The following is a 13,450-nucleotide window of genomic DNA, read 5'->3' on the forward strand; positions in this document are numbered from 1 at the left end:
CTAATTACGTGAGATGAATTTTGAAACACTAATCTTGATAACCACAAAGCAAGAAATGCTTCATGTTCGATTTCACTCCCACCGTTATTGAACATCTTCATCCATGAAAGCTGGCATGCTTTCCTAGCTCTACTTCTTACCACTTCCTTTCTAGCATCCATCAACTTCTCTTCAATTACCTTCCATTCTCTGTTTTCAACAGAGCATGAAACAGGGGATCCCAAAACAGAGTAACCCCCTAAAACAATCACATCCTCTAAAGTAATAGTAGCTTCTCCCCATGGGAAAACAAACGTATTGGTGTCAGTACACCATTTCTCTGATAAACCAATAATTAACTCAAAACATTTTTTAATATGATAAGTAGAACTCAATATTGCTTGATCAATACCGGATTTCCTCCAAGCAGCTTGGTGCTTAGATTGCATGCGAGATACCCATGTGATCCAATTTTCTTGGGGGCGTGTCCAAGATATGGATGAGACCTTCAGTGGAAAGTCATTGCGTTGCGATGTTTGTGGTGGTAGTGGAGAGATAGAGTCTGAAGGAAGGTCAGGTTCCTCCATGGAGGTTGCGGTAGGTTTCAAGAAATAGGCTGTTCTTAAAGTTGGTTTAGTATCACCAAAAGGTGAAACCATGACATCTTTCCTTTCTTCCAAGATTGTGTTACTTGAAGATGGTTCAGCCATTTTTAGTACTTGATTAGAAATTTTTTTGAGTTGGGTTCTAATGAGAGAGGGTTTTGACATTTGCTGTGGTGAAGACGAAAGGAGAGGAGAGAAATGTAATTTCCCTGTTCGTGGGCTTAAATAGACCATGAGAGGTTGTCGTTGCCAGAGATGAACAGAGGGGGAAAACGGAGTTTTTTTTTGTTTTTGTTTTTAGCGCTCTTTCCATAAAGCTGACACAATTTAAAATAAAAAGAGGAGAGAGGGAAAAATAATAAAAGGAAAATAAATAAAGAAGTTCAAAATTAATAATAAAAAAAAAAGGGAGCAATGTATCCATAAAGATCATCAAGCTTTAAAGTTTTTTTTATATAAAAAAATCCCCTTCCTAACATGTATAGAATTACTATCCACCTTTATATAAAAAAAATTAGAAAAAGGATTAAATTATAAATAGGTGTAAGAATATAAGGACTAATCAATCAATTTACAAAACTAAAGGGATTAATTTATAATTTATTCATATTCTCTGTTGTATTTTTTATTTTTGTGAATCCTTCTCAAAAGCAAGAGCTCGACCATAAGATTTCCAATTTCAATTTATGGGTTTTGTGACCTTTTACAAGACCCTTCTCCATGGATAATGCTCGCAAGCCCATGGGATATAGCTAGATAGAGTCAAGAAAACAAAATGCCATTCTATTTCTGTAAACCCCGGCTAAATTCTCCAAAAAAAAAATTGAAATTTAATTGAGGGAATTAAAACCTAATTTCAAGGGTAAAGTTGAATAAGAGATGAAATCAATTAGAAAAATATGGGACAAATTTAGAGTTAAATGAAGAGGAGGGGTTAATATGTAATTAGTCAAGAAAATTGACTCTAAAAACTCTCTCCCTTTCACTCGTTAAGGCCCGCCAGAAGAAAGAAGAAAAGAAAAGAGAAAAACTAATAAAATTGAAGAGAATTCTTAGGAAGAAAATCATGGAAAATTAAGGATTTGAGAGGAGACTCACTAATTATATTTGTGTTTGTATTTCAAAGTATTTTTAAATAAATTTAAAAAATTTTATTTATTTTTTTTACTTCAAATTAATATTTTTTTTTATCCATAAGTAAAAATATTTAATAATTTGTAACTTAAGATTATTATAATTCTACTCCAAATGCTGTCTCCATTTCTTGTTATTTCAAAAAGAAAAAAAAATAATCTTGTTTAGGCCATGGTTAGAGCCCATCCATTTAGGCCAGCAATGGCTTAAAAAAATTGTATATTCTAAGGGATTTTGGTGAGTTTGTAAGACTTGGAGAAAAAATAGCTCACAATCCCTTCTGGTAAATACTCCCTTTTAGTTATTTCATGAAATTTGTCGAGCAAATAGAGGCTTGGTGCCAGAAAAAAGCAGGTCAAAAAGCCCATTTTGCAAATGAGGCAGTTGCCATGCAAAAGACATGGCAACTGTTGCTATAATTAGCAGAATTTTGACCTAGTCTTTCCCTTTTCCTAGCTCCATGGATTTTGAGATAGATGATGAACTAAAAACAAACATGGTGGCAAAAACTTTCTTCTGTTTTTCTGACAAGACCAGACGTATTGTTTTCTTGTGCACCTAGGCTAAGCTTTTGAGATTGGTACTACCCTTCTAAGAATTCCACTCATATTCTTATGCTGGTTGAAGAATTACAAGGGAGGCATGATGGGCTGCTTTAAATGTTGCATATCGAAGGAAAGATTATGCAAAAAGTCACTGAAAAAAAGCATTAAGGAATACCATGATGCCAGAACTTTAGCCTCATTTGCTAACATCTCATTTAAGACAGGTAAACTGTTCTGTTCTAATGATCAATCATTAAGTTTCACGAAGCCATGAATTGTCAATCATAATTTTGAAAGGTTGTAATTTGTCTGTATCACAGCCTAGATCTGATTGCAGTCAATCGATACATCTCATATCTGAAGAACAATTGTGTCCCTTTTGAATGGTATTTTGTGTGCTTGTGCTCCTGATATAATCTATCCATGTTGTAAGAGTTCCGTTTTTTTTTTTCTCAGGGGACGAAATTACAAACTGAATATGGCAAGCCAAGTTTCATGTTAATGTTGTTTTTCCTTGCTCTTGATTTCCTCAGAATGTAATTGTCATTTCTTGAAGACATTCAAGGATCTCATAATTAATATTTTGGCATCAGCAAATCAGAACATGTTGCTCAACTCTCCAAGTTATAATTCTGAAGCCCATTTGGAACTTGATAGTGTCTAATTCAAATTGAACATAATTTCTAAACAGATAGCAGCAGAAAAAGGTACATTGCGGAAGAAATCAGGCAAATTGGGAAGGGAAATATATCTGCTGATATTTTCACTTTCCGCGATCTAACTACGGCAACAAAGAACTTCAACCATGAAAATCTGATAGGCGAGGGTGGTTTCGGGAGGGTGTACAAAGGGATTATACAGAAAACAAAACAAGTACTACTACTCTTGCAGTATTATTTTAGCGTTCTTTCATTGTTTTTACTTTGCAAGAGACTGAGAATGAGTTAAAAGTTCTCGTGTTATTGCTGTTTCAATTAGGTTGTTGCTGTTAAGCAACTAGACAGAAATGGATTTCAGGGAAACAGAGAATTTCTTGTAGAAGTTTTAATGCTGAGTCTTCTTCACCACCCTAACCTTGTCAGCTTGGTTGGATACTGTGCCGATGGTGACCAGAGGATTTTAGTGTACGAGTACATGATTAATGGCTCCCTTGAGGATCACCTTCTTGGTATGCATGAAGTAACTTCATTTGGATATGCCGCACTTTTGCATACAAGATAGATTTCATTGCATAAATGGTTACAGGTTAAAGCAGATTCGATTCCTGTAGTGGAGCATTTCTGTCATTGTTAGAGAATAGGTTTTTCTTGCTAGTTTTTTACTCTAATCAGCTGGATTTTTCTTTCAGAGTTGGCACCAGATAAAAAGCCATTGGATTGGAATACAAGGATGAAAATAGCTGAAGGGGCTGCAAGAGGGCTTGAATACTTGCATGAATCAGCAAATCCTCCAGTAATATACCGTGACTTCAAAGCATCAAACGTATTATTAGATGAGAATTTCAACCCTAAGCTCTCAGATTTCGGGCTGGCAAAGCTCGGACCGACCGGGGACAAGACACATGTATCCACCAGGGTGATGGGGACTTATGGCTATTGTGCTCCTGAATATGCTTTGACAGGACAACTGACAGCGAAATCCGATGTCTATAGCTTTGGAGTTGTGTTTTTGGAGCTAATCACCGGAAGACGAGTCATCGACAATTCAAGACCAACTGAAGAGCAGAATCTAGTTTCTTGGGTACGTGTAGAATTCTTTTGATTCTCCATTAAATTCTTCCTCTGATGAGATTTCGTCGTGACGACACCAGATTATGTATTGGCATAACTTTCCATCCTGCTTTTTTTCTGATCCTGAACTGTTCTATGTGATTTTCCAATGCTCAATGACTAAAACATATGACTGCTAGAACCTAACAACTAAGGCCTTATCTTGACTTACATTTCTCTGTGCAGGCAACGCCATTATTTAAAGACAGAAGAAAGTTTACACTAATGGCAGACCCTTTGCTACAAGGCAACTACCCTTTAAAAGGTCTGTATCAAGCTCTTGCAGTTGCAGCCATGTGTCTCCAAGAGGAAGCTTCTACTAGACCATTAATGAGTGATGTTGTAACAGCTCTAGAATTTTTAGCAGTACATAATGATGCTGCTGAGGAGAGGGCAGTAGATGATGATGATATCAAGAAACCTTCTCCTGATAGTGATAGTGATTAAGATCCAATTGTGCTTCATAGCTCAGCTAACTGACGAACAGGGATGTAAAATCTGAAGTGATGCATGGATTAATTAAATATTGAAAAATTATATATATAAACACCAACATCACCTCTAAAGAAACACAGAAATAATAGGGATCGTATTCTGCTGGCCTCGAATTTAGGAAGGAATGAACTTCTTGTTTTCGATTATGTTGGTACCACAACAACCATTTTGATCCAAAAAAGTAAGTTGTTATAATAGATATTTAAAAAATAATTTTATATTACTTTTTAATATATTTTTTAAAATAAAAATTTTATAAACTTTAAATTTGTATGCATCTAAATTACTTTAAAATGAAAATTGTGAAATTTAAACACAACTACTTGTTTATTAAAACTCTGATACTATATCAAATAATTAATTTAATTTAATATCTTAAATTATTAAATAAAATCTCAAGATATGATTTATATTATTATATAATAAATGCTTGGTTTAAATAAATATAAAATGCATGTTATAAGACTAAGGATAAGTTTAATATTAAGATAGTGTTTGGCAATGCTTCTGCGGCTGCGGTTAATAAAAAAGCGGTATTACACCTGTTTGGTTAACTACAAACCGCAGGTTAATTTGGCGTGGGTCCCATTAGAAACTGCGTTTCAAATACAAAAAATGAAAAGCAATTATCTTTTGCTTTTCATGCTTTTCTGCTCTCTCTCATCATCGACGATTTCCAATTGCTTCCCAACTGTTCTCTCTCAGACCCTCATCAATTTGCAATAAACTCTTCCCAACGGTAAAAAAAAAACCCAAAAAATTCACTGGAAAGCAGTGTTGTGTTGATCTACCAGTTTCCTTCATGCGGTTTTCTCTCTCACCACCAAACTTGCCCTAACCACCAACGCCAGACAAGCTTTTCTTCCCCTCTGTCCATTCAAACACAACCCGTCACCGATCCGTCCCTCCATTGTTACAATTGCAGAAAAAAACCAAGAGATTGGTCCCGGGAAAGGTCCACGAGCGAGATACCAGGTACTGTCCGTTCCCTTTGTCAATTTCTTTTATGTTTCTCAAAATCTAATTTCTGTAATGGGTTTTTTTATTTTGCAGAACACAGCTGCAACACCGCTGGGGTTTGCAGCACAAAAACGCAGAGACTGAGGTAAGTTCCTCCCTCATCTCCATCTTCTTTTTCAGTATTTTAGATGAAAAATTTCATTGCTGCTGCATGCTCGATTACAAATTTTTGATTTGTAAATCTTTATAAAAGGGACACTAATGGCTTTATGAAAAACCCAGCCCTAAACCGCCGTGAACCTTCTCCAAAAACCCCCTCTATCTTCCCCTTTTCTAATTATTGCATTGATTTAAACAATTCTTTGAATTTATTTTTTTCAATCTGGAGAGGCAAATGACGAATCTTTTTAATTGTTGAATGCTCAGACTCTTGGGTTCTTATGATTTATATGCTTGAAAAAAAAACCGATCTGATGCTCTCTATCTTTCTGCTTTTATGTCTTCAAGTCTCAGCTTTCATTGTTTTTTTTAATTACTGTGCTGCCAGCCAATGATGCAAACCCTGATTTTCACTGAAATCAGGGCTATCGATCTGCCTAAACTGTTGTTAATTCATGAACTAAGACGGTCTGAGGCTTGAATGGTTTTAGTTTTTTTTTTTTGTTTTTCAAGATTTTGTTTTCTATCTTCTTGTTCGAAGGCTAAAAACTTGCTCTGGACTCTGTTTTGTGCATGATGAGAAACATAAAAAATAACAGTTATCCCTGGCTAATTCATCTGTGCTGATTCCTTAACCGGGAAAAAAATTAATTTTATGTGTGTTTGCTTGATTCCTTTACGGTAGCCAGCAGATTAGTTGTTCTACTCCTCTCTTTTTTGCAAAAATTCCCATGTTATACTGAAATTTATATTTACAGTAACTTTTTAAAGCTATTTTGAACAGAAATTTTTTGATCACCAAACGAGCTAGACTGAGGTAAGTTTCTGCCTTATCTCCATCTTCATTTTCTTTTGTTTTAGATGAAAAATTACATGTCTGTGTACTTGCATGATCAATTACCGTGTGTTCGTCAATTGACAATTATCGTAATGAGTTCCTATTAGCATGTCGTGTAGGACTACTTTTATTTATAAATCAAAATTTTTTGTTTAGTTTTGTGTGTTTGCATGCTGCGAAAGAAAGCTGGGTTTCCTTGAATGTATAAATAAATTCTGTTCTGTTTGTTTTTTCCCTCTATTTTTGAAAAAATAACAGCATGCTGGCAATGAAGTTTTGCATGATCATTCAAATATTATGGCTGAAACTGAGTTTCTGAACAGTTGAAAATTTATGGGTTGCAATTACATTTCATTACAAATTAACATGAACATTCTCATTGACATACATGCACGGTTAATGTTTTTTGCCAAACACACAGCTTTTGTAAATGCTAAACATTGAGTGCTTTATTATTGTATTAGTCCACGGTTTATTTATGTGCCACAATTTAATTGATATCATTTTTATTCATTTCAAACTTTTGTTAAATGTTTTAAAAGATATCATGGAAGGTCTTGAATCTTCTGATAAGGCTGCTTGGACAAAGGAAATGTTGCATATATTTTGTGATATATGCATTAAGGCAATTGATATGGGAATGAGACCTAATACTCATTTCGATAAACCGGGGTGGAAATTTCTTATAACATCATTCAAAGAACAAACTGGGCATGCATTTACTAAAACACAATTGAAAAACAAATGGGATGGATGCAAAAAGGATTGGAGGATATGGAATAAGCTGGTTTCTGAAACCGGTGTTGGCTGGAATAGTGAATTAGACATAATTGCAGCTAGTGATGAGTGGTGGAAACAAAAAATTCAGGTACATTCCTTGTCATCGGCACAATTTATTTTATTATTTTCAAATTCCAGCCCTAAAATTTTACTAGTCTTGATCCTTCATTACTTTATTTAATTTATATGCAGGAAATTAGAGGAGCCAAAAAATTCAGACATGTCAGTATTGAGCCGTCTTTAAAGAATAAATTTGACCGAATGTATTCCAACATTGTCGCAACTGGAGCGTTTGCATGGGCTCCTTCATCAGGTGTACCTGCTGGCAGTGGTGTTGATCCTGGTACAAGCAATGCCGACATTGCTGATGATGGTTTGGAAGAGGGCAGCGGTGATTCGGAGGAAGATGTGATTCCAGATTTCCAGACTGATATGGCTCGAATGGTTGGAGGGATACATATGTCTAGCAGCACCAATACAAAAAACGGCGAGAAAAGAAAAGAACGAGATCATTATGATGTGCGAGGTAGAAAGAAGAAAACATCTGGAATTGGTGTTAAGTTGCTGACAAGGTGCAATCATCTACTTGAGAGTATGTCAACTAAGAGTGATTCGACGTCTGTTAATATGGATCGTGAAGGCTGTAGTATTCCCGAGGTCATGGCTGAGCTGCACTCCATTCCTGGAGTTTCAGTTGACGATGATTTTCATGACTTCGCTACGGAGTATCTTAGTCTAAGAAGGAAAAGAGAAATGTGGTCCAGTATGGGCGATATGCAACAGAAGTTGCGATGGTTGCAGCGAATGTATGAACGAAGTAAACGTGCTTAGCTGACAAGGTATTATTAAAGTATATTAACTGTTAATCAATTAAGTATGTTCAAGTGCTTACAATATTTATAGATGTTTTGTTTTATTGTTGCAGAGTAATGGGATGCCGGTTTTTAAAAGAGTAGTTTCCATTTGCCGAAGTTTGTTCGAGGCATTGTATTTGCGGTAATTGATGTACTGTTATATTTATTAAACTGCTTTACGGGATTTAACAGACTTGTATGAGAAATTGTTGGTTGTAATGTTGTATTTTATCAATGAATTACAATGTTCAATGGTTAATGTTCAATGGTTAATGTTCAATGGTTGACATTTTAATGGAATTGGTTGGTAATTTACCTTAACTGATTTGTTAACTATATATTTGTATTTGCTGTCGTGAGGTCTGCTGGGAATAATAATACATGCTGCTGTGTTTCTTTCCTTAGCTGTACTTTTTTCAATTTGTTAGCAACTGTTAGATTAGGCATGAAAGGAGAAACCAAGATATATGCTTTGTATGAGATGGAGAGAGTAATAATAATAAAGAATCAATAGGCAGCATTTATGTGTGCTGAAGGAGGGAATATTTGATGATATTTGCTGCATTGTTTACCCCTTTAGGATTCATTGTCCAAATGGGAGAGGGGGGGATAAAAATGAACCAAGGCAAATAAAAAATGACAGATTGTTGCTTATAATTTACCTTTACTGTTGATCCTTCTTTCTTTGCTGCCATGAGGTTTCATAATACATGCTGCTGTGTATCTTTCATTTGCAGTAATTTTTTCAATTGGTTAGCTAGAGATTGACGTGTTGCATACTGTTTTTGCCTTGGCTGTCTAGTGTTAGCTTGTGAGGTCTGAAACAACAACATCTTTTGCAAACTGTTTGTGTTTTTTTCATTGTTGCCGTGAGCTGTGATGGGACTAATGTTGTTGCTTTTTCTTCCTTTTCTGTGTTGATGGTCTTCCTACTGGTTCAATGACTTGTAATTGTTAGGAATAGGCAGCTACTGTTAGAATGTGAGGTTTGAAACAACAACATCTTTTGAGTAATTGTTTGTGTTTTTTTCATGGTTGCCGTGAGCTGTGATGGGACTAATATTGTTGCTTTTTCTTCCTTTTCTGTGTTGCTTGTCTTCCTACTGGTTCAGTGAGTTTTAGCTCTGTTTTTTTTCCTTTAAACATGTCAGGATGGTGTACATGCATGTGCTGTAAAAGATGATTATATGAGCTGTAAAAGATGATTTATATGCTACTTTTACAGCACATGCATACATGTGAATGTACTGATTTTGAAAGCTGAAAAATTGTAAAATATACGTAAAAAGGATTGAAATTTTCTATATAAAGAGGAATGTGTACATCATATTTTACAATGACATAGCTTTCTATAACAAACTTCTAAAACCTTTCAATTGCACCAAATACAAGCAAGTAGAATACTTCTTTTTTGCTGGCTTTACAGGTATGGAAAAAAACTTATGTCGCACCAACTCTATGATAGTATTTTTATTGAATGTTATTTAATTATTTAAATATTTTTATTAACAACATATAATTTTGTTTTTGTTTCCATGTAATTGAAGTTATGGATGATCCACGATTTAATAACATATTTAATGAAGATTTCGATGGTAATTATGATGATGTAATGAACCGGATTGTAGATCAAATTAATTATCCTAGTTGTGGAGTTAGTGGTGCTTCAGTTGATGGTGCCGGAGATGATAGTAATGGAAACGACTCCGACGACAGTAATGACGACGACGATGATGATGACGACGATGATGATGATGCCGACATTGACGGTGATAGTGATGATGACGATGCATTTATTATAAGGAGGCATTTTGATAGGAAAAAATTAAATTTATGCACAGCTGGAGCTATAAACGCGTATTATATTAATTATATGTATAAAGAACCATGTATGATTTCCTATAACACAGGGATGCGTTGGTTGACGAAGGTTTTAAGAGGTCATTGGAAACAAAGTGTTAACATGTTCAAGATGGACGCAACAACTTTGTTGAGTTTGTGCACCGACTTGGAAACGCACCATGGCTTAAAACCGTCAAGAAGAATGAGCGTTATTGAAAAGGTGGCAATGTTTCTATTTACAATAGCAGTTGGGGCGTCAAATAGACAAGTGCAGGAAAGATTCCAGCATTAAGGTGAAACTGTTAGTAGATGTTTTAAAGAAGTGCTTAAATCATTACGTTTGTTTGCTGTAGAAATCATAAAACCAGTAGATCCACAATTTACGAGCACACCAAGAGAAATTGCTATAAATCCAAGATTTATGCCACATTTCAAGGTAAGATTAATTTTTTTTTATATATAATTAAGTAGTTTAATTAAGTTGTTCGGAGGAGTATGAAATATATTATAAATGTTTATATGAGTACTATAAATGTTTTTGTGGCATGTAGAATTGTGTTGGTGCAATTGATGGAACACATGTTCGTGCATGCGTACCAGCTGCAAATCAAATTCCATTTATTGGAAGAAAAGGTGTACCAACACAAAATGTAATGGCCGCTTGTAGTTTCGACATGCAATTCATGTTCATGTGGGCAGGATGGGAAGGCAGTGCACACGATACTCGTATTTTTCTGGAGGCTATTGACAATAGCACTATCAACTTTCCAAAACCTCCAGAAGGTTGTGATTTTGACTAAATTGAAGATTGGGTAATTGAAGGAATATAATTATTTTTTTTAGTTTTGTTTAAAATTACAATGTTATTTTTTTCAGGAAAATACTATTTGGTTGATGCTGGATATCCAAACGAGTATGGATATTTGGGTCCCTACAAAGGCGAGAGGTATCACTTCCAAGAATTTAGACGTCGTGGACAACCAAGTGGTCGGAAAGAAGTGTTTAATCGTGCACACTCGTCACTACGTAACGTGATCGAACGTTCTTTTGGGGTATGGAAACAGAGGTGGAGAATTTTGCAAAACATGCCTGCTTATCCATACAAAACACAAGTTGAAATTGTAGTTGCATCAATGGCACTACATAATTATATTAGAAGGAGATCACAAGATGATGCAGTTTTTTCTGAGTATGATCGCAACCCCAATTTGATTCCAGATGACTTTTTGCCTGATACTGTTCAGGCTTCGGCCGTTCAAGGCTCACAGAGGCCTTCACGTATGGATTTTGTACACGATGGAATTGCCAATAGTTTGATGGAACAATAAAAGAGTGCATTAATGTACGACAATTTTTCATTTTGTTATGTAATCATAATTACAAAACACCTATGTTTTGGAATTATATATATGTGTCTATACATGTCATTTTAATTAATTCCAATCAAATATAAAACACAAACCATATTAACAAAATACAAGAAAATTTTTTTTGAACCACAGTTTTTACCAAACACAAAACTGCTTTTTTTCAACCACAATTGTTGAACCACAGTTTTGTAACCAAACACCTAAAACTGCTTTTTTTAAAACCACAACTTCAACCACAGTTTTTACCAAACACCAATTTTTTAAAAAATCAACCTCACAAAAAGTACTTTTTATGAAACTGCTTTTTACAAACCGCAACCACAAAAGCTACCACAATACCAAACACACTCTAAGGATGCAACAAAGATATGTAAATATATCCAAGCACAAACATAAAATAGTAAAATAAATTTATAGGTTTAAAGATCAAAACTACAATCTTATAGACAAAACATACACAAAAGAATATTATATAAAATATTTTAAATAAATTGTTTAGTTTACCTTTTTGTTGAAGCACATATATAAAATATATATAAATTATGTTGCTGTCAAGAATTATATCATTTATTTTTAGAACTTTATTACTCATCAATCACCTGATACAAAGAAAAATAGAGAAATGCTAGAAAAACAAAAGGAGAGAAAGACATAAGATTTACTATTAATTATATAGAACATCTTCCATTTAACACTTTTTTATATTGGTTTTTGAAATCAAAACTAACATAAATTCTTGTTGTTTTACCTTAATTACCCGCAATTAAAAAATAAAAAAACACCTATTACTTTTTTTACTTTAAAAACAAAATGTTTTTTTATTAAAAATAGTTTATTCAATACAAAAAAGGTTATTATTTTAATTGTTTATTCATGCACCGGTAAAAAAATAATTTTTTAAGTGCCAAAAAAATATTTTAATTTATAAACTCAAGATTCATCTTTGAGCCCATGTGTGGCAAAAGCCTAAACTCCATTTAATTTAGGAGCTCTTTTATTTAAAGGCTATTGTACTTTATAAGTTTAATTTTGACTTTTTAATTTCTCATTATATAAAATTCTATAATTTTTAAATGTTAGATTAAGAGTTTTTGAGTTTACAAACTTGTCATTATTTATTTATAATTTGTTTTCAATAAATTAATATTTCATGTTGAATTTACTATTAAGTATATAGACATATGGATTTGACAATCAATCAAGTCCAAGACAACATATGTTTGATAAGTATACCAGACCCAAGGCACATGGCAGTTCATCAAGTCCAAGATAATGTGAGTCAGATAAACATATCAGATCCAAGATACTTGAACTTGACATTCCCAAAGGAATGACTATCCTCCATTGACACGCCCAAGGAAATGACCAATCTTTTTTGGATCTTACCTCGAGGAAGAATTCAGTTTCTAAGGACTTATCTACTTTTGACGTCTTGGACCTTAATCGTCTTATACCTTTCAAGTATATAAAAGTCCTTCAAGAACCCACCATATTCTCATCAAATATTAATATAGATATAAATAATATTTATCCCTTATTAAATACTATCAAGGTAAGATTACACTCCAGACTTTCTTCTTCACAAAATAACAAGACTTATAGGTTATAAATATACCATGAAATCTTCAGAATAAATATTCACTTTCTTCATTCTCTATTGTATATATATTTTCAGAGCATCTCTTTCTAGGATATTCTTGTATTTTTTCTCTCTAAAAAAATATTTATTTAAGCATTGAAGAGTCCTCACCACTACCAAATAAAACTTTTTGCATATATTAATCATAAACTATATTAATCTATTAAACTTCAGGTATAAGCTATTAATTACTTTAATTAAAAAGAATGAATGAAATTATTAGAACCAATCAAATAACTAATTATCTAACTCAAGAGCTTTCGATGTTTTGGACTGCATGGAACCAACCATTAGTAATATTTTATAGGCAACTCCATTAAAGCATTCCACACAACCTCCCTTGCGTCACACATTAGCCTCCATGAGTGTATAAATATAAAGACGTGAGGTTTTGTTTCTAGTCGGAAGAAAGCTGGAACAATAACCTGTGTAATTTATGCTGGAAACAATTAGAGGAACAAGTAGGAAGAGAAGCATGGTG

The 13,450-nt window shown here is 33.9% G+C and overlaps 2 protein-coding genes and 2 non-coding genes across 4 annotated transcripts; all 4 read left to right on the plus strand.

The window, feature by feature from the left end:
- The first annotated feature begins 2,363 nt into the window (after positions 1-2,363).
- Positions 2,364-4,479, plus strand: LOC133685749 (probable serine/threonine-protein kinase PBL23). Its single transcript, XM_062106926.1, has 5 exons — positions 2,364-2,487; positions 2,955-3,136; positions 3,242-3,431; positions 3,612-4,003; positions 4,219-4,479. The coding sequence occupies exons 1-5, from the start codon at positions 2,364-2,366 to the stop codon at positions 4,477-4,479; spliced, it is 1,149 nt and encodes a 382-aa protein (XP_061962910.1).
- Positions 4,480-5,888: 1,409 nt separating this feature from the next.
- LOC133681201 (small nucleolar RNA snoR64a) lies at positions 5,889-5,964 on the plus strand. Its single transcript, XR_009836451.1, has one exon. It is a non-coding gene; the product is annotated as a small nucleolar RNA snoR64a (small nucleolar RNA).
- A 69-nt stretch (positions 5,965-6,033) lies between these two features.
- On the plus strand, positions 6,034-6,123 carry LOC133681205 (small nucleolar RNA snoR20a). Its single transcript, XR_009836455.1, has one exon. It is a non-coding gene; the product is annotated as a small nucleolar RNA snoR20a (small nucleolar RNA).
- Positions 6,124-7,031: 908 nt separating this feature from the next.
- LOC133677534 (uncharacterized) lies at positions 7,032-8,095 on the plus strand. Its single transcript, XM_062099615.1, has 2 exons — positions 7,032-7,352; positions 7,457-8,095. Exons 1-2 carry the CDS (start codon positions 7,032-7,034, stop codon positions 8,093-8,095), a joined length of 960 nt encoding a protein of 319 aa, XP_061955599.1.
- The last annotated feature ends 5,355 nt before the right edge of the window (positions 8,096-13,450 follow it).

The sequence above is a fragment of the Populus nigra genome, chromosome 1 (assembly GCF_951802175.1).
Source record: "Populus nigra chromosome 1, ddPopNigr1.1, whole genome shotgun sequence".
NCBI lineage: Eukaryota > Viridiplantae > Streptophyta > Magnoliopsida > Malpighiales > Salicaceae > Populus > Populus nigra.